The sequence below is a fragment of the Pungitius pungitius genome, chromosome 11 (genome assembly GCF_949316345.1).
Source record: "Pungitius pungitius chromosome 11, fPunPun2.1, whole genome shotgun sequence".
Lineage (NCBI taxonomy): Eukaryota > Metazoa > Chordata > Actinopteri > Perciformes > Gasterosteidae > Pungitius > Pungitius pungitius.
Genome location: NC_084910.1, coordinates 2,008,628 through 2,028,503, shown reverse-complemented (window position 1 = coordinate 2,028,503; position 19,876 = coordinate 2,008,628). Strand labels below are relative to the sequence as shown.

At 44.8% G+C, this 19,876-nt stretch overlaps 3 protein-coding genes across 4 annotated transcripts; 1 reads left to right on the top strand and 2 right to left on the bottom strand.

Moving 5' to 3' along the window:
• Positions 1-1,754: 1,754 nt before the first annotated feature.
• On the bottom strand, positions 1,755-7,338 carry elovl4a (ELOVL fatty acid elongase 4a). Its single transcript, XM_037454620.2, has 7 exons — positions 7,104-7,338; positions 6,166-6,248; positions 5,505-5,692; positions 5,311-5,391; positions 4,544-4,715; positions 3,915-4,042; positions 1,755-3,762 (listed from the first exon to the last, which is right to left on the bottom strand). The coding sequence occupies exons 2-7, from the start codon at positions 6,230-6,232 to the stop codon at positions 3,442-3,444; spliced, it is 957 nt and encodes a 318-aa protein (XP_037310517.2). The 5' UTR covers positions 6,233-6,248; positions 7,104-7,338; the 3' UTR covers positions 1,755-3,441.
• Positions 7,339-8,063: 725 nt separating this feature from the next.
• prelid3a (PRELI domain containing 3A) lies at positions 8,064-11,555 on the top strand. Of its 2 annotated transcripts, XM_037454639.2 has the most exons (7): positions 8,064-8,385; positions 8,685-8,853; positions 9,076-9,165; positions 9,307-9,377; positions 9,469-9,571; positions 9,763-9,839; positions 10,179-11,555. In XM_037454639.2, exons 1-6 carry the CDS (start codon positions 8,348-8,350, stop codon positions 9,832-9,834), a joined length of 543 nt encoding a protein of 180 aa, XP_037310536.1. In that variant the 5' UTR covers positions 8,064-8,347; the 3' UTR covers positions 9,835-9,839; positions 10,179-11,555. The 2 variants fall into 2 exon arrangements, with proteins under 2 accessions (XP_037310536.1, XP_037310535.1); XM_037454638.2 differs by lacking the exon at positions 9,763-9,839.
• A 447-nt stretch (positions 11,556-12,002) lies between these two features.
• fbxo32 (F-box protein 32) lies at positions 12,003-18,086 on the bottom strand. Its single transcript, XM_037454637.2, has 9 exons — positions 17,804-18,086; positions 17,146-17,291; positions 16,743-16,792; positions 16,567-16,659; positions 14,182-14,275; positions 13,515-13,699; positions 13,224-13,406; positions 12,613-12,756; positions 12,003-12,493 (listed from the first exon to the last, which is right to left on the bottom strand). The coding sequence occupies exons 1-9, from the start codon at positions 17,920-17,922 to the stop codon at positions 12,404-12,406; spliced, it is 1,104 nt and encodes a 367-aa protein (XP_037310534.2). The 5' UTR covers positions 17,923-18,086; the 3' UTR covers positions 12,003-12,403.
• Positions 18,087-19,876: the final 1,790 nt, after the last annotated feature.

The window sequence follows — 19,876 nt, the reverse complement described above, 5'->3', positions numbered from 1 at the left end:
CTGTCTGTACACAAAATGTGCTCAAGAATTTATCTGAAACTGATCAACTTTTTATTTTTCCACAGTAATAAAGGAAAAACAAATCTTGCCACTGTTTTCACTTATAATGTTTTGTTGCTTTGTGTAAATATTTCTCTTCATCCCACGGCATTCAGTGGTGAGAGACAGAGAGACGGAGAGACCAATGAACTACCATCTAAAAAAATATCACCCTCATTCGTCTCACATCCCCGAGTTATTCACAAACACCTTCACCCGGGATCATCACTGTAATCCCAGGTCAGCTGAGAGTCAGGAATAATCTGCAGTGTCATTTTGTAGCGTCTGTGCACATGAAGTCTGAATATTTGTAGCAATGATTTAATTCGTGTGTGTGCTGTGAGATCATTTTGTTTCGGGGCACGTTCATTTGACAGACCAAAGTTTGAAAACACTAATGAGACAACGCTTTAAAAAAGAGAAGTCGTAACATGTTGCGCTTAGGCTAGAGATGCTATGCTATACTCTACCTTTAAGTTTGTGTAATGACTCATTCTCACAGGCAAGGCATTCGAGTGGCAATGAAAAAAAAATCCGCATCTGTAAATCCCAAGCCCTTTCGAAACCTCCTTTGCGGAGACACAGTGCACGAGATGTGCTGAGTGACTTGTAGAGGGGGCTGAAACAGTTGGAGGGATGTGGAGCGATTGAGGGGCCCCCGTCCAAGGGAAATAGTGCTGAGGAGGTTTTGGTTTTCTGTTGCAGAGTTGTGAAATGATTGCTCTGCATTGAGGAACAACGCAAAACATCATCCATGTAATACCCCTGTGCTAGTGGAGGCCTCCCACTAACTCTGTGGGGGGGGGTTGCACACACACACACACACATACGAATGTGTCTCTCAATCTCTCTACCTACACAAAAAAACACGCTCACACACAGAAATACAAATCGGCCCCCGCCCCACACACTCCCACCCGACACTGTTTAATAGTTTATTGCGTTGGTTGCTTTTCCCACAAAGACCACAGCTGATTCAAGAAGAAGCAGAAAGGGGGGGGGGGTGCAGTGGGTGGGGAGGGGACAGACAGCTGCTGTGTACAGTTACCATGGATACCTTTGTCTGAAATTTTCAAAATGGGAGGAGTTGAATAGCAGAATGGGATGAGCATTATTATTATTTTACAGGGTTTAGCTTTATCCCAGTTAGCATTTTTTATATTAATTGTATCAGACAAGCATCATATCACTCAAGACGGACAGGACCCCAGTAGAAGTGCACAGAAACATTGGTGTGTGAGTGTCATTCCTTGCTAATGGGCTCCTTGTGATTTAACATGTTTTGATTATAGACCAAGATAGTACCAGAGGTAACCAGAGCTAATCAGGAATTATGAAAGAATTATGTTTCGTTCACATACGTCTATTTAAACTTTTGATTGATTATGTTGATCTCCTCACTTCATTAAATATGATAAAGTTCTTTGTCCCTTACAGTGGATGTTTAAATAGGTGGGGTCCAATGTGGGCATCCCGAAGTGTAACTATGATGCCCTCTAGTGTTGAAAGTCCACTCAGATCATATGTTACAGTTTTTGTCTTTAAAATTAAAAAACAGAAAAAACTCTTCAAGTCTTGATCTGCATATAATGCAAAAACAATGTTCTAAGTTAGACCTTTAAATGAAGTTGCAAGAGAAAACCAGTATTTATACAGGCATTAAGTTTAATTGAATTTGAACAGGGTTTGAAGTTATGATACTTTTAAAAAAAAAATTAAAAAACACGCAAGCAGTGTGGACATGTAAATGTCCAAGCTAAAAAGCTGGGAACATTCCCAAATGCACAGTGTACAAAATATCACAATGTAATATGTACAACATAAAAATAATACAAATACACAGACAAGCACTCACAGTAGCAAGAAAATTGGTATTTACACAAAAATAAATAAAAAGCACTAAATAACATCAAAATGTATTTATAGGTGTAAGACTAGAAGCTGGACTTACTGACACATAGCCGATGATCATAGACCACTGATTGTTATTCTAGGTACTAGATGCTGAGCAAAGTTATTCCTCAAAATACAAAGTCACTGTAGATTTTCACCAGCTTTTGGAAATAATCCATCCTTTTTATTCTTTTAAATCCAAATTCCCCCTGATAAATTTAAATTCAAGCCAGATCAGGACAGAGGTTAAGCTTTCAAACATAGACACACAAAAAAAATATTTGATTGAATATGGGAAGAAATGGTACTCAAGAAGGCTCTGTTACTTGATAAAAACTGTCTTGGCAAACTTCCCAAAATCTCCACTAGCATTTTTTTTTCTTTCGGGCAACACAAGATTTTCACCAGCATGTTGAGACAAACAACGACGGCAGAGATAATAGAAAAAAAGACAGGAAAAACATCTGCAGAGACACACCTCCACCAGCTTTCCTGTCAAAACAGGGAACATTGATATAATCATCAGATTCATCATTTCTCTGGATAATATTCATTATATCACATAGCATTACGTACAGGTAGGGATATATAAAACCTCCGATGGTCATATGCAGAAATAGAAAATGTATTTGCAACCTTCTGAGAGATACAGTTGATGATTATTCTATCATAAAGCAGTGCTAGAACAACCCCCATCCACGTCTCAAAGGGTTACAAATCAATCAATTTCGATTTCGATGTACATCTCACCTCTGGATATTGATTTGTTTTCCTTAATTGTGATGTGAACGGCGCAGTAATGGATGACAGCTCAAAAACACGTGGCAGCTGAGTCCACAACTTCAAATAAAAAGGAATGAAGACAAGTGTGTGTTCACAAATGAAAAGGACGACTGCCGAGGTGTTTTTTTCAGTAAACAAGAAGTGTAAACTTAAGTCTCTCACAAGTAACATCAATAAAAACGTCAATACGATGAGGTCAAAATGCCGTGATACTGTACATCATCACTCAGTTGTCTGTAAAGGTGAAAAATAAAAAAACGATGATATACTCAAATATACGTTGACGTGTTTTGCGTGTTGTGTTGTGTGTTCCTCTCTCGATACAGCAGCAACACTATGAACCGTAGAGTCTTTTTTTGAGCGACTCAGGAACTTTTAATGAAGCCTTCCCAGCATGCCAAATGATCGGGTTCCTTTCTACACGGAGTCACTTTTTGTACCAGATCCACAGTACGTGGCACCACCGTAAAGAGAAGCAATACTGAGATTTATCCCGAACTATACACTACTGTATTTTAGGCTATTTGAGACACCTCTTGGCAACAAAGTGGTTCTCTCTCAACACAAAGGTGTCTCATATTTGATCTAAAACAACTCGGTTACCGGCTTAAATAAACACAACCAACCTTAACGCCTCAGTCAGTCTAAATCTCGCTCAAATGAAGTCAACCCAGAACCCAAAGCCAGGCCCTACCTCACCTCCACCTCTCCGTATCTCCTCCTCTCCTAATCTCTTTTGGCTCTTCCTTTCCTCTTTCTCCTCCCAGAGTGTTCCTGGGCCTTCTCCTCCTTCCTCCCCATCGCCACTGCTCCGTTGGCGGCCTTGCTGAGCCCGTTGAGGGTCCCGTTAGAGGGGGCCTTGCCCCCTTTGGAGGAGGAGGCGTCGCGCCTGGGCTGTTGGCGGCGGTAGGTCTGGTAGTAGAAGTTGCCGAAGAGGACGATGAAGGTGATGGCGTAGCAGATGAGGGAGTAGTGCATCCAGTGGGGGAAGTTACAGTTGACGTAGAGGGACAAGGCCGTGTGGCCGATGGTGACATGGAACTGGATCTGAGACACAAGGAAAGGCAGTCCCATTTCTGCGTTATGTTGCGTAATTGCTTGATGCATTTAAACCTGAGAACTGTTATTTCAGTGACGTAAGACTGACGTTCTAAAACATTTCTTTTTCCAATTCGCCGGACAGGGAGGTGAAATCTTACCATCTGAATGATTGTCAGGTACTTCTTCCACCACAGGTACTTTTGGATCTTAGGTCCACAGGAGGCCAGGCCGTAGTAAAGATACATCAAGACGTGGATGGCTGCGTTCATGTGGGCCCCAAAGAATGCTGCAAATATAAAAGAAAATTCACGCACTGATATTCATTTTACCATGCTTAATGTCGGGCTATTCCATTTCAGGAAAATAATAAATTTAGTGCTGGATATGTTATATTTCAAAAAATTCCAAGCCACATTAACGCACAAATATTACGCAAAACAAGAAATGATTTGGCAGATTGTCCACTGCAATGGAGAATGTATTGTATTGTGTTTATGTCTCTGCAAAATAATTGTTTGTGCTGTTGGTGATTTTGACACAAAGGGGCACGTATACATGCACAGTTTTAGACACCTCTCCCTACCTTCCTATTACAAAATGACACAAATTGCTCAGAATGACACGATCGGGAGAAAGGAAAAAAAAACATGATCAAGTCCTTTGAGTCCAACAATAAATGTTCATTTTAACTGGAGCTAAAGGAAAGAAAAGGGGTAAAGATAAATCACATTAAAAGAGTACGGCATAGGAAATAACGTATGACTCTAATGTAGCATGAGCTACTCACACTGTCCTCCTGCCACCCACTTGATGCCGATCCACCAGAGAGTGAACATGGTGCAGTGGTGGTAGACATGCAAGAAAGTAACCTGGTTGAATTTTTTCCTCAGGATGAAAAACACCGTGTCCAGATACTCGATGCCCTTAGAGATGAAATACCACCACAGGGCTCCTGCCACCTGTCTCGGGGCAGAGCACGAGGAATGGGTTGATGGGAGAAGACAAGCACAGGTGGAGGAAATAGAAACAAACAAGGAAACGTTGGCCAGTTAGAGAAGAAGAAGAAGAAGAAGAACAGTTCAATTGGACTCTCACTTCTAACTAAAAAAAAAAAAGCTTTCTTGACTCAACAGAATCCCACACACTCTTGTACTTCCTTTAGGATATAGTTTAAGTTCTTTGCCGCTCCGTTCTATCAAACACATTCAACTCAGGGTCACTTGAGACGGATTGGCTGTCAGATGTGTGACTACATCACGGAGCAGCGGGGAAAGAAGGTGAAACTGAACACCTTCAATGATCCCTCCTCCAACTGGCTCTTTTTCAAATGACACAGGCCGGGTCCAGGTGGACAGCAGATGGTCATTTCTTCTAAAACCCCTAAAAGTGAAGCGCCCCGGACATTAAATCAAGGACCCGATGTCAAGCTGATGATTCCGTGTAACACGTCATGTGCCGGTCGAAGAGCAAGCGCGTGTCCCGTTACTCAACCGTATGACAGCGGGTTACCTAACTAGTCAGGTATGGTGAAGTCCTCTAACAAAAGTCTCTCACCCTGACTTCATTGGGGTCTTCTGAATGGTCCACCGGTTGACAGATGTAGCTGTAGCTTGCCGCCCGCGCTGCCAGGAACAGCTAAAAACCACGAGAGTACCAAAGAGGATCACAGATAGAAATCGGTAATAGGACAGCAGAGAGACACGTTACGGTTTGGGACAACTCAACTCAACTAGCTAATAGTCACCAACCTCTTTAAAGATGAAGAAGTTGAGGAAGACCATGCTGAAGTTGTAGACGATGAGGGTTTTGCGTAGCTGGAAGGGCTCCCTGTTCTTCATGTATTTGGGCCCCAGCCAGAGGATTAGCAGGTAGGAGGTGCTGATGGCCAGCGTGGGCAGGGGGTTGTCCATGAGGGGCCATTTCTCCACTCGCTTGTCTGTTGGACAGATGTTCTTGTAGCATTACCCAACTGTTCGTAATGTTTGCATCACACTGTTACAGCGTGGGTTCAATGTCAAAAGGGGAGGGCAGGCGGAGCCAGTAGGAGTACAGATGCCACATTTTGTCCCCCAGTGACCTTTGGTTCAACGGTGCGCGTGATCCTTTGAGAATGTCGTATATGAGCGTCAATTTTCATTTGCCTGAAAGGTGAAAGATTCCATCCGTCTATTTAGCAGACATGAGAAACCAAAGTTATGATCGCCCACGTATTTAATGTACTGATTGGAGTTCAGGTACATGAAAACAAGTTCTGCCATGGTGCAGCTTTGACTCATCCTTCTGCAAAGTCTAACCAAAGCAACATCCAGTCACCTGAGCCATTGCAGGAAAACCATCGACCTGTAGACGTAGACTTAAGTATTCAGCCAGTCGTAGAAACATCATTGTTCTATAATACAAGACTGTTACCTGCAATGGTTAGGGTCCACTTGTAGAACTCTATGGTGTCGTTAATTAAATGAGTGACAATCTCCATGGCTGTGGCCGATGACCTGAAATTAAAGAGACAGACAGGAGAATATCAGCATTTAAGTCCTTCAAAAAACGAGGAGGATGCCATGCTCATTTTTAAACTGGAAAATAATAATCAATCTGTTTTTTAAATAATTGATTGTTAAATAGCATGACGCTGTAAGAGGAAGGAGCCCCGGGCCAACAGCAGTTCAGGTCAAAGCCTAGAGGAGCCTGTGGCCCCACGAGGCCTTAATAGATGGGCCATGCTCTCCTTTGCGCACAAAGGCACCGGTTGGCAGAGCGCGTGTGTCAGCGGGCTTCTGGCGTGAACATGGGAGGGGGGAGAGAGAGAGGGGGGGGGGGGTGTGAGGAGCCTCGTGCCCCACCTTTACATTAAAAATGGGTCATATCCTTTGCACAGCCAGACTGGCGCATATGTTGATATGGGTGATTGAATGACCCCCCCCCCCCCCCCCTGACTCTCTCTCTCTCTCGGATCAAGGGCTGCTGCAGCATCTGCCTCAGTCCTACAAGCGCTGCCCGCATAACCCGCTGTGGAAATAAACCACACGTCCCCGTCGGAAGAGACATGTAACCACACATCGCATGTTGCCAAAAGGCATCGGCCACCATATTTACAATAGGACTATTCACTTTGGAATGGCACATATTTGCCGTCTGCAGTATGCAGTCCGGCCTTCATGAGCCATCCCATCATCGATAGGATTTCTCGTCTTACATCTATCACATCTTACAATCAGAACGATTGCTGTCTCGATAAAAGGTAAACGTGGTCTCCATCACGACTCCACACGGGCGACATACGCTACCCGACAATATCGACATTGGTCTCTCCATCTTCTCCGTGCAAATGAAGACGCTTGATTTCTTACCGTGTCGGCGCTATACAAAATATCCGTCTAAAATGACATTCAATGCAAGGTCACGCAGCGCGCGTTATTTCGCGTGGGGATCGAGTGCGCGCGTTCTCTGTGGATCGATCGATCGACGCCGTATCGCCGTTGAATAAACGGCGATGGCATGAAATTGTCGTTAAGGAACCACACAAGGCTGCACTGCGCGTCTGCCTCCCTCAATCCTCCTCTGGTCCCACACAAGGACAGACTTCCGTTCGAACTTTCAAAATAAAAAGGCATCGAATGTTGCTTTTTCAATAACAAATATACAAACAACCATATATTACTACTACTGCTGCTGCCAATCATTATGAAAGCAATACTTATAATAATTACGCACATATTTTGGTATTGTTAATTATCAATAATCATTCAACCACACACCTTTCCTATCAGTTCAATCTCTCATGAAACTTAAATGGCAATGCAGTGAGTTTGGGAGTTTAAATATTTATTCACATCCGTAGCAGATGGTGTTCGTGTGCTGCTGCTGATTATTCTCTCAACTCTTTTTATTTGAATTTCCTGCTTGCTGTATTCGGTCCAGCTTCGTGCAGCCTCACGCTTTCCCACTTGACCGGGATGATGGCGAGATGCTGGGCGCATGCGCACAAATGGAGGCGGATGCAGCAGCATCAGCTTCATCAAGCTTTCATTACTCAACTAGAAAAATTGTAGCCCGACCATTGGTTTTGACTTCAAAATAAAACATTTAAAAAAGCGTCCACTAAGTGACAGAAAAGAAATACTTAAAGTTTACTAAAATGTAGATATTGAAGTTGAGTTAAAATTGATGCACAATAGATAGAAGCAGTATTGCATCGAACTTACTGTATATGTTTTACACGATACAGCAAAAGCCGGCGATGACAGTTCTTCATCTTTGTTTTATTTTGAAATCCTTGACCAGAATCCCAAAACAGACTAAATCGTGCTTGGCATTCCGTGGTTCCGCTGTTGCACCGGCTTCTCTCCCATCCTCTGCTGCACGCGCTGCTTATTTTAATCTATACATTGGCCCGCATGTTTGTCTTGCCCTGGGTCCTGCGACGGTGAGGATCAGAAGAGCACATTGTGCAATCCGAAGTGACGGATGCGACATCCGGAGTCACTTCGCTGACGGTCGTGAGCGTCCATCAGAAAAGGCCCTGCTCTCCCGTGCAGATGTAGGCTCGGATCGCGGAGGCTTTCGCTGCATCGATAAGGCCAAGGCGCGTCTCATGAGGATGAAGCTTTGGAGCACGGAACATGTTTTCAGGTTGGTTCATGAAGCAGAGGTCAGGTTGGAGGGACCTTCAACTTCATTGAGTTTGAATACATCTCATTTAACCCAAATCTGAAGTCTTACTCGTGCTGATCAATAAATTCCACCTGCTCCGCAGCAGTGGAACTTTGATCATTCTACATACAGCCTCCCAGTTACAGTTTTGTCCCCGAACAGTACATATGGGGAGTTATTTTTCGTCATTACTGTGCACGTGACGACACGCTCAGTTTATCTAAAGCTTTGCCAGCTGATTCATGTCCCCCCCCCCCCCCCCCTGTGATTCTGTACAGCTACCCCTGGGAGACGGTGATCAAGGCCGCCATGAGGAAGTACCCTAACCCCATGAACGCCAACGTGGTCGGGGTGGACGTGCTGGACCGCAGTCTGGATGCAGAGGGACGCCTGCACAGCCACAGACTCCTCAGCACGGAGTGGGGCCTCCCGGGCATCGTGCGAGCGGTCAGTCGTCAGCGCGCACACACACAGGCGTTGTATGTAGAAATGTAGAAGCACCCTTCTGGGCTCGTAGCAGTAAAACACGTCTTTCAGTGGTCTTTCCATTGAGTCCCCAGAGCAAACGGGCAAGAGTGGGTTTGGTGAAAGCAGTGCCGAATGCACACAGATCGAGCGACACGTTGATCATCTTATCACCGCGCTTGCTGTGTATTGTCGCGTGTGCAGATTCTGGGAACCAACTATACGCAGACGTACGTGAAGGAGCACTCCATAGTGGACCCGGAGGGGAAAAAGATGGAGCTGTACTCAACCAACGTGAGTCGAAAGTCAAAAATATCACAGGATATACTATCGTATGTTAATATAGAAATGATCGTATCCAAATAAAACGTGTGCACTTCATGTGCATCACAATATCCCATCAATGATTACATCAGAATGAATTTGATCACCCAGATCACGCTCACCAACCTGATATCAGTGGACGAGCGGCTTCTTTACAGGCCGCACCCGGACAACCCAGAGGTGTAAGTACATTGCACGGTTCATTCCACTTTAATTCATCTAGTTTCTGAAATCTCACCCTAATCCCCCCCCCCCCCCCAACCCCCTCCTCAGTACCGTTCTGACCCAGGAGGCCATCATCACCGTCAAGGGAGTGAGTCTGAGCAGTTACCTGGAGGGGATGATGGCAAGGAGAATGTCAGCTAACGCCGTCAAGGTGACACGAAATAGGAAGAGTGCACGTACAGTCACACGCTTCTTATAGGGAGACGTAACACCCTCTGCATGAGATCTGAAGTGACAACATACTGCGGGTGATTTCTTTGCATGTCATTAACCTGCACTGACTGTTCTTAGTTTGGCTTTTTTCTCCTCTTTAATCCTCTGTTTCTCTGTGTGGATCTGTAGGGTTGGGATGCTATTGAGTGGATTATTCAGAACTCTGAAAGAGAGAACGTACCTCTGTGTGACATTTACTAACTCTGGTAACTCTTTTTCACTTTTGATTTACTTTACAACTTTCAGTCTGACCAGACTAAGTCCAAGTCTAATATGTCTTTATTAAGGCTGTCAACATAAAGGCATCAATCCATGCCATTAATGGGGCCAAATTAATGCGACAAAATATTTTTTAAGATTTAGTCTTTGGAAGAAAAACAAACATTGTGACAACAACGACTTTCATGAATCGCCATTTAATCGAATGAATTTCAAAATGTGCGATGAATTAGTTAATGTTTCATCTAATCTTTTGACAGCCCTAGTATTTATGCATGTGTCACATATTATATTATATACACGGCTCATTTGTTTTGCGGACACAGGACGGCCGCTTTACCCGCTTCCCACACCTCATAAAACCAACGAGGACTCTCACCATCTCGGGATCCTCTGCAATCCGTGCTTCCACCGCGATGCGCCCCAAAGCCCAGACTTGACAGGGCAAATGCTTCCAAAGCTTAAGGGCTACAGAGCTGGATCGAGAGGATCGTCAGTCCCACGTCGGGCGGGCGTCTCTTGATGCTCCCTCTGTGAGCCACTGTTCTCATTCAGAGCGAGTGTGGACGGAACAGCACAGTTTTTTAGCTGGGTTCATGAGGAAGATGTGGATGACATGTTTGGGTTTTGTGATCAGTACAGTGAAAAGTTACGTTGACTTTGTCTGTGGGCAGCATTGCCCTTTTTGTATGGCCTTAAATGATGCCTATTATTGTTTTGGTAATCCTTCACGCCTTTACAAGTGATATACATGATGCCTCCAAAGGTTGGACCTCTCTGGAACCCGCTCCCTTTACCCCCGGAGGAGCAGCGTAGGACTGTTTGTGCACCGCATGTTTCTTGGTCAAATGAATATTTACATCATTTTTGTATAATTATTTATTTTTAAAGCTCTGTAAATGATTCCACGGTTTATATTCTCATGCTAAAAGAGTTCTTTCATTTGCTTTTTTAAAAGTGTTATTTTGTTTACTCCAACCGCTGAAACAATTCAAAGATAGCATCAAACATAGCAACTGTTTGTTGTTCAGGAAGCTCAATGTTTAAGGACCTTGTGTTACTATACAGCAGGCCTGCATAACTAACACAACTAATCCTTGAGTGGTCTCGAGACACTGATCGGGGAGGGGAGAGTCCCTCTATGCATTTGTTTTCTTCAGTGTTAAATCATCCAAGTACTGTTTATTGTGTGTTCCCCAGAATGACACCCTCATGTATAAATATTGCTAGTTGATCAGAGGCAGGGACAAAATCACAAGGAGAGGACTGGATGTCCTGAACTCCTTCCTACGAGTGCTTTTATAAACTACCAGCATGCAGTTCATCATGCCTCCAAAAGAGAGCACAATTTTGCTGTTAGCAGGAGGCAGGAGGCCCGAAGAAGCCCGTGTGCGTTTTATATAATATGAGGAACAGGGTGATTGAGAAAGATGCAGCCGTAAGAGCTGAAGACAAATCAGAACTGATGAGAGCTATGTTTTTTTTCCTCTTTATTCAACAGAACATAAACCGAACGCATTGCATAGCATGTAGCATCATTCCTCACTGACTGAGCAGTGGTCGCCAAAAGTCTGGGTCAAATTGCACCGTAATACAAATATTGCCTTAATAAACAAACACCATCCTCTGGGTGTTATAAAATGAAAGTAAAATGTTTTTTCAACTTTGGTATAGGAGCCTCAGGTCGTAATACCACTCTTGCTGGGAAGAAAGACAAAAAAAAAAAACAGCATCAGAAAACCTTCCAAACAAGGATCAAACTGTACCAGGTTCAAGTTTTTGTGAAAAGGCACACGCCATCGTTATGTTGACTATGTTCAAGATAATTACAATCTTTGGTAATACAGCACACCGGGGCGGTTACTATAGCAGCCACAGCAGAACATGAACACAATTAATGATAAAAAAAGTCATATCAAATCTTTATAAAAGTGAAAAACAGCAATAACAACTTTTGGTGTGCCAACATCATCATAGAATCATCAGTCCAACGATCAATTACGGACTCACACTTAGATACTGCAGCAACTCAAGATTCATGACTCGCCATCCCAGAACTCTAACGTAAACTACATCTGGACATCGTACTAGATCAAACAAAACACCATTTCAAAAACAGGTTTGAATTCTCTTTCCCTCTTCCTGGGATGAAAAAAAAAAAAAAAAAGAATACACAAAAATCCAAAACATTAAATAAAACCAAAATTCCCAAAGTGGGGGGAAAAGTGCATAATTTAGAGGTCATGAGGTGCGTTTGCTTTGGAGTATCGTTTCAACAACCACAATAAACTAAGACTTAACTCTGACAGCCGAGCGTTCCCTTCATCCTCAGGAGGACTGCTTCGTCTCCTTTCCTCAGTCACATTCCCTCACTTTTTCAACTGGGAACTCGCCCAGAGCTTCAAAAAGAAACTCCATTGCATGATTGTCCCACTGCTGAGTCATACCTCAACTAAACACACATCCAGGAATTGATTGTGCCATTAACAAAACAGACAAAAGTTGCGCGTCTCTATGTACAGCATATGTACAGTCCGAGTGGATTGGTGGATCAGAATTTGAAAAGGTTGATGAAGTCTTGAGGAGAGAGGGGCACGGTGCAGCTTTCTGGGTTGTTTGCTGTGCAGGGGTGGTTTGTGTCCTGTGAGGAGACACACACAAAATCAATATTGGACGATTTATTTCTCCTTTTTTTTTTCCATGGTTGTGACATTTTTATTGTCGTGTATCCAGAAGCAAAACACAGAAAAATAACACTACCTTCCAGAAAAGGATGTGGCAGTGGGTGCAGAAGTGGAGCGTGTCACTGTATTGCTCTCTGTGAGGATAGCAGCGGCTCAGCTTGGAGTACATCTTCTTCCACTCCAGGAGACCTTTATCGGAGACCATCAGGCGCTTTCGGATCTAAAAGAAATAAAACGGACGACTTTGAGACACGCCCCGAGGAGAGATAAATACCTAGAAATATATTCTTTAACGACAGCTTTCTTGAGGCTCGCCCCCCAAAAACAAACAAAAACTCTCTAGGCACCCTTTACCTTTAGAGAAATATTCACCATAACCCATTTTGGCCTAAAGGCTGAGGCTTTCCCCCTGGCTTATCATCAGGTGCATGCTTTGGAGCATGGTGCTCGGGTCCTGTGCGTTCACTATGCACAGTTCAAGGCCTTTTCCAGGAAAAGCGGGACCTCAGTACGTGCTTATAATGACATGCGAGTCAAAAAGACTGCGTTGTCATCTTACTTAACCGGCCTCGAGCATTTAAACTGAAGCCGTTTGAGGAAAAGAAGGAGGACATTTAAACTACCACGTGTGCTAAGGCCACGGAGACGTCCAGCATTCTCATGCCAGAGAAGCGATGGTCTACGTGCCTGTCGGTCTGTGAAATGGTGATGGCAGAGCCTCTTCCACAGCAGCCGGTCCTCAGCGAGGCCCCCCAGTGAGGGGCAAACCTGGCCCAGGCTGACCAGGTCCCTTCCATCCGACAGACGCTGCATGATGTTCAACTGCAGGTTGATAGGGAGGTCGGTCAGAGTCATGCCTGTCGATGTGGGCTGAAGGGAGAAAATTGGCAGGAATTTAATATAAAATGTGACTCGTCCTCTGCAAAGTCTCCTTAATTTCCCTCCAAAGGACAAAGCCCCGTCCGTGCTGATGCTTACCCTGTTGATCTGGATGTTGTCCAGCTGCTGGTGCCACTGCAGGATGTTCTCCATGCGGTACAGCCAGGTGTTGATGTTCCCCACCAGCACAGACTTGCCCATGTCCTGAACGAGACCACACAGCGAGACGTAGAGCATCTGCAGCAGCTCCTTGATGGGCCGAATGTTCTGCTGCTCGTTGAGAACTGGAGGAGCAAATCAAGACGTTATTAAACAAAATGAACTCAAATTATAATCTGAAAGGGCTGTTTGAGAGCCTGGCTGTTACGCAGCATTTATCCAAACAGTGATATTGGGACTCCATCGAAGACCACATCAACGCAAAAGTGCCTGTACGTTTATATTTACAATATTTGCAGGCCACCGTAACAAGCCCAGCCTCCGTATAGCAGAGGGAACACTTTGTTTACACGGCGGCTTGCTGAGCCGCCTGGTGAATGTCTTGTCTTGTTTTACTGTGTCATTAAAAGCACTAAATTCACTCCCCTGCCTTGCTCACACAAACAAGAGAGTAGCTTCTTTGATAAGGAAGCGAAGTCCGTACTGCTTCACATTTGATGCAACAATGAAGAAGAAAAAAAAAACTTTTGTCTTTTATGTGCACATCAGTTGTAAATTAACCCTTTTTTCAAGTGACTTTATAAAAAATAAAAAAAGAGCGGCTCACCTTTCTGTACCACTCTCTCCAGAATGTTCATGTAGTTTTTCTGCGCCACTCCGCTGAGCGAGGGGAGCTGGGACTTGGCGATAAGCTCCAGGAGCTGGAGCCGGAGAAAAAGGGAGAAACACAACATACATGTCATCCATTCGTCAGCTGTCGAGACTCACTTCCAGTTGCCTCAATACTTAAATGGCTGTTAATGCCGCCGTCTCACAAAAGGCACTTGCACAGCCGACAATAAAGCGCCGCCTCCAACTAAATTGGAGGGGCTCCACCTGGTCCTCGCTCTCGTCAGAAGCTCGGTCCAACAGGCGAACAAACCGAACTCTTGGCTCAGAGCCCTCTTGATCAGAGTCTCCTTCGGGGGGGGGGGGGGGGGGGGGGGGAAGCAGCTGCTGGAAAAGGTGTTGGACCAGAGCCCGGGCTGTCAACAACATCAGCCTCCGCAAACAAGCGTTTAATCACTCGACTGCTGATCCCCCCGTCATGTGAATTAGCTGAATCATTTGACAGAGTGTGTCTGCACTGCGTGTGTGTGTGTGTGTGCGTGTGCGTGTGAGTGGGTGCTGTCGCTGGCTAGCGGACAAACGGTGGGTTGCGGGGTGGCATGTTTGGCATGCACCAGATCCTGTGACATCATGGAGAAACTTAGATTCCCCCCTAGCTCAATTCTCACCGGAGTATGTAACCTTGGTCGACATCCACATATTGTGGAGTGTGTGTGTGTGTGGGAGGGGGGAGGGAGGGGGGGGGGGTTGTAGATAAGTTTTCAGACGAATACAAAAGTCATTGTGCATTTCCAAACTTAAAACTAGTAAAGAATTCATAATCTCAAACAACGGCAACTGTGAACAAGAGTTCAGTCGAATCCTCAATGAAAGGCTGATGTTTTGTCGGCCTTAACAAAAACTTTCTAAGAACTACATTATTCTCAGACATGCTTTTTTTTTTTTTTATTTAATTTTAAGCTTCTTCGCTCCCCCCTGGCTCCCCTAATCATTCATTCCAGCTCCACTCCTAAAACCTAATCCCTCCGGCTTTTAGCCGCGCATCAACTCTTTGTAGAGCAGCCATGCTGAACGGGTTGCGTATCAGAAACCGACCTGCACGCCACAGCTCGCCGTTTTCTACTAAAGTCGGTCCTGTTGTTGCTGTATCGCGTCTCTGGCAAAACAATCACTTTAAAAAGCTTTCTCTCTCTCTCTCCTTGAAACAACCTCCATCCGTGTGCCCCCGAGAAGAGAGAGCACCTCTCGTTGTGTCTCTTGTGGAAGAACTTGATCCGTGTAACTGACACCGAGTTTAAAGAACCCCCAAATGTCATGAGACACAACCAACGAAGGGCAGTGACCCGGGACGCCGGGTCCACACTAGACGCTAGTGTTACACGGCCATATTGTTCTCAGCACACTGCGTTGGTAAACTGGAACCTGTGCTAAAAAAAGGTCCAAAACATCAGCAGACACTAAGTTCAGTGTGATTTTAAGATTAAACGGGGCTCACTTGCGTGACAACGCTGTGGATATCGGGTGGTTATGGCTTAATGCTGACCTCCTACACCCGTGTTCAGTGAATAAATAAACGGTCGCAAAGCATAATACAGGAAACGCACGGTCCTGCCAAAACTGAGACTGGCTCTGGTACATCACGTCACATTCCTCGGGCCAGCAGAGACCGCTCAACAGAACCGCGGCACGGTGGAAGTGAAGACAGACTGAAGGGTTTGGCAGAGACGTAGAGACACACGCGTGTGCACGGAGGTCGTAGTCACCTGACAACCACAGAGTCTGCTGGTAAACCCCTGTCAGGTGGTCTTACGTCACTGCACAGCTGTCAACCCCCCCCCCCCCTTCAACTGGTACAGGAGAACACAACCACGTGCACTGAGCTCACACGTTGGGAGAGCTGGTGTTTAAGGACGAAACGCTTTGATGTGGGTGGGAGAAAAAAAAATAAAAACATCTGTTGATGTTGTTGTTCATTATGATATTATGAATGTTGACCAAGTAATAGTGGACCTTCTCCACAAAGCCATCTAGCATCACTAATGAATGTGAATCAGTTTAACGGTTGTAATCTATAGAACAGTGTCAAACGTTACGGAATTTCACTGAATAGCAATAATTGTTTTTATCAAGCATTTTATAGCAAAATGTCAATGTGTCACACTGTTATCCTACCACACACCCACACACACACACACACACACCCCCCTGGGTCAGTGTCATCTCCAATGAGAGACCCTTGTCTGCTGAGCATTGATAAGAGCCGGCAAGAAGCCCGCACACCCTCTTAACCTTAGCCCCTTGTCTCCCACCAACCAAAAATGTCCTGGAAACAACTCCACTAAAAGGGGTGAAACTGGAAGAAGAGAAAGAGATGAGGACTCACTCTAACGACATAATTAAATCTCCTCGTGTCCTTGATGGCGCTGCAGAAATCCAAGCGGTTGAAGGCCTCTCCCAGTGTGCAATAACCGTGACGCTGTGAAAAAAAGTCATCAGGTTAGATTTAGATCCTCGATATGTTTACATTAGCAATGAGGAGATGAACAGTTGCTTTGTTACCTCCTTGGTGCTTCCTTTATGAACATAAATCCACTTTTCCCTGTGGAAATCTGTGCAGAGAGCAGATTGTTTATATTAAGCAGCATATAATGACCCTGACAGATGCACACACGCACGCCCAAGAAGATACAATTTTAGAGTCAGTAGTTATTGAAATAGAGTTCATCAAATGCTGGGAAATGAATCACAAACAACATCCAGGGATGCCTTCCCCTCAAGACCGTTACATCGCGTCCTCAAGCCTCTTTGGGTAATAACTTTTGTTCTAAAAGAAAACTTCACATATTTTATTATGCAATTTACTACCCCGCACGGGAAAATATATATATATTTTTTAAAAAGGTTATCTTCTGCCACTTTAAAACAATAAGTCAGACTGTGCAGGCCTTTGGTGTTCACTCACAAGGGACCTTGGCGTTGTTGTTCATTTGGTCCTTCTTCCTTTTCTTGGCAGCCATGTCGTAGTTAAGAGAGAGCAGCAGGTTCTCCTTGTTGAAACACTCCTCCTGGTCCTCCTCCTCCTCCTCCTCCTCCTCTGCTTTGCAGAAGCTGGACACAAAAACAAAACAAACACACATTTTTCATTAAAGGCATCGTCTCACCATTCTCGGTTGCCTGCACACTTGATCTGCAGCACGTTCTTCTGCCTCTTCAGTAACAAACCAAGTGCACCAAAACTAGAAGGCATCCCCTCCACTGCGCATGTCCAATGATTCAACAACAACAGCCTCTTTAACCAGCATCAAAGGCAGGCTTTTCGTGCAAGGCTGGCCATTTGGTAAAGAGCACAGGCTCGACAGCGGGGCGTTAATCCACCCACTTGTTGTGAGGTTATTAATAGCCCTTGTGATTAGCCCGGAAAGAGAACATGGCCCCAGAAAAACAAAGACGCGGAGGTTAAATGCGAGGAAGGCGCCCGCCTCGCGTCCCTCGGCCACCCTGCCATCGATTCATAACCTCCCCCCTGACTTCCACCCCTCCCTCCATCGTTCTCCCAACTAGAGAACAAACTATTACCGCCGCGCCGAGGAACCTCAAACCCCGTCGCGTAAAGGACCAACCTCTCCATGGAGACGTTGTTGTTGTTGTTCTTCTCGTCTGCCGTGGTTTTTTTCCATCCCTCCTCGGTTTTGACCCAGCTCTGACCCGGTGACCTCCAGTCCTGTCCGAGGAAAGGCATCCTGCTTCGACGACGTAGGGTTTTTTTTAAATTCAAATAAAAGTATCGCGGGCCGCTTCAGTGTGTGTGCGTCCTCTCCAGGAAACCGAAGTTGCCCTGTACGTATTTCTGGTCTACTGTTGTCATTGCGCAGCTCTTCTTTTTATCCTCAACTCAGAACCCGGAAACGGGGCAAGCTCCGCCCACCGTGGAAACTTCGCCGCAGCACGTGGCTTTTGTTTATCAACCGAAGCGTTGCGAAACCTCCCGGGAGAACGGCGTGTTGGAGGGGGGCAACAACCTCTGTCACGTCGGGGAGGTGCAGGGAGGGAGGACACCAACGATGCCAGGAGGGGTCTCAGCAAGATTAGAAAGCGCTTACTATTTGTCCGTTAACTGTCTCTAGTGCAATTACGTTCACTCCAAATGAACCGCTAAATGGCAAGATACATCATGGAAGTTTACATGAGGATTTTTTTACTTCCATTGCCATGTGCCGATTGTAAAGAGTCACTTGAAAATGAAAATACACCATTCAACCGTACCGAGTAAAGTATGATTGTAAAGTATTAAAGGCCTCACAGGGGTGTTTAAGTAAGTATGAGCATAATCTAAACACAGGGTCAAGATGGGTCCAGAATCCAAAAAAAAAGAGTGCCCTGAGTACCAAAAACCTTTTTATATTTCATTTTACACCCAATATTAAAAAGAAGAACATTCAAAATGTCATTGCACCATCTATATTAAGGAATATTTCTACATACCTATTCAAATGTACATGGCCTGTTTTCATTGTGGAGAATAGACTGTGGTTCATTAAATAAATATGATCATTTGTTTACACATCCCTGTACAGTACAATAAGTACAATACAAGTATTCGATATAGTAGTAATATCAAACTGAATTGTAATTAGGATTTAGTTATGGAACACATGCAACTCACAACTAACGAAAACAAAAATGTAACAATAGTTACATTAGATCTTAAATGGATACCGTACTGGTTCGGATGAAAGTAAACTGCTCAGGAAGTCTCTCGGCCAAGCTTATCTGTGCAAAAATCCCCCATTCTTAGTCACCACTGGAATTATAAATACGCCAATTGGTCCTTTGGGTTCCTCCAGAGTATTAGGTCACATTGTGGATTGTTTGGGAGTGTGTGTGTGTTTGTCAGCAGGGAGTTCATCCTCAACCCGGGACGCATCGGGTGTGGGTACCACGTGGGCTCGCCGACGGACGTTTGTGTTTTTGCGATGCTGTCTCATCACGGATGTGCAGTGACAAACCCATTCATCTCTGTTCTGTTGATTCCTTCTGTTCTGTTCAGTTCGTCACCTTTTTGTGACTTTCCCTGAAGAATAAACACGAATGCATAGTAGTTCTCCCTCAATGGAAGTGCATATCAGTTAGTTGTATTGAAATCATTGAATCCATTCAAAGATTCTTGCACTGTTATGCACATATCCCGTGTTGCTAAGGCTTTTGGAACAGGTGCATCTGTGGCTTCATGTCCGAGGTTGGAATGTAACACCCTGATATATGCTAAAGGTCACGGCTCTGCCCACACCTCACACGTTACGATCTGTAAACAAGATGTCACATGAGAATATTGCAAAGCACATTGGGCTGATGTGCTCGGGCTTCCAATGGCAGTCGAACGTCTAGACAAAAACAGCTATCGCTCTGGGTAGTGTAGGAGGTATACAGTGATGTGCATGGTGTTCAGTCACCGATGTCTAATTAAGTCTATTTGTAGATCAGGCCAAACTACAGGATGGCATGGAAGGTCCCTGCAGGTGTTCGGTCAGTTGATGACTGAGTCACCAAGGAGGAAGCTCAGTATCAGTTCAGTTCATTCAGTGAGTCAGGACCAATGTTAAATCAGGGGGTCTGGTGTGGGCCATATGGCTCTGGGGATGTCATGTCAGTTTGTCAATCCAGATAAAAATGATCTCAACAACTTTAATATGGTT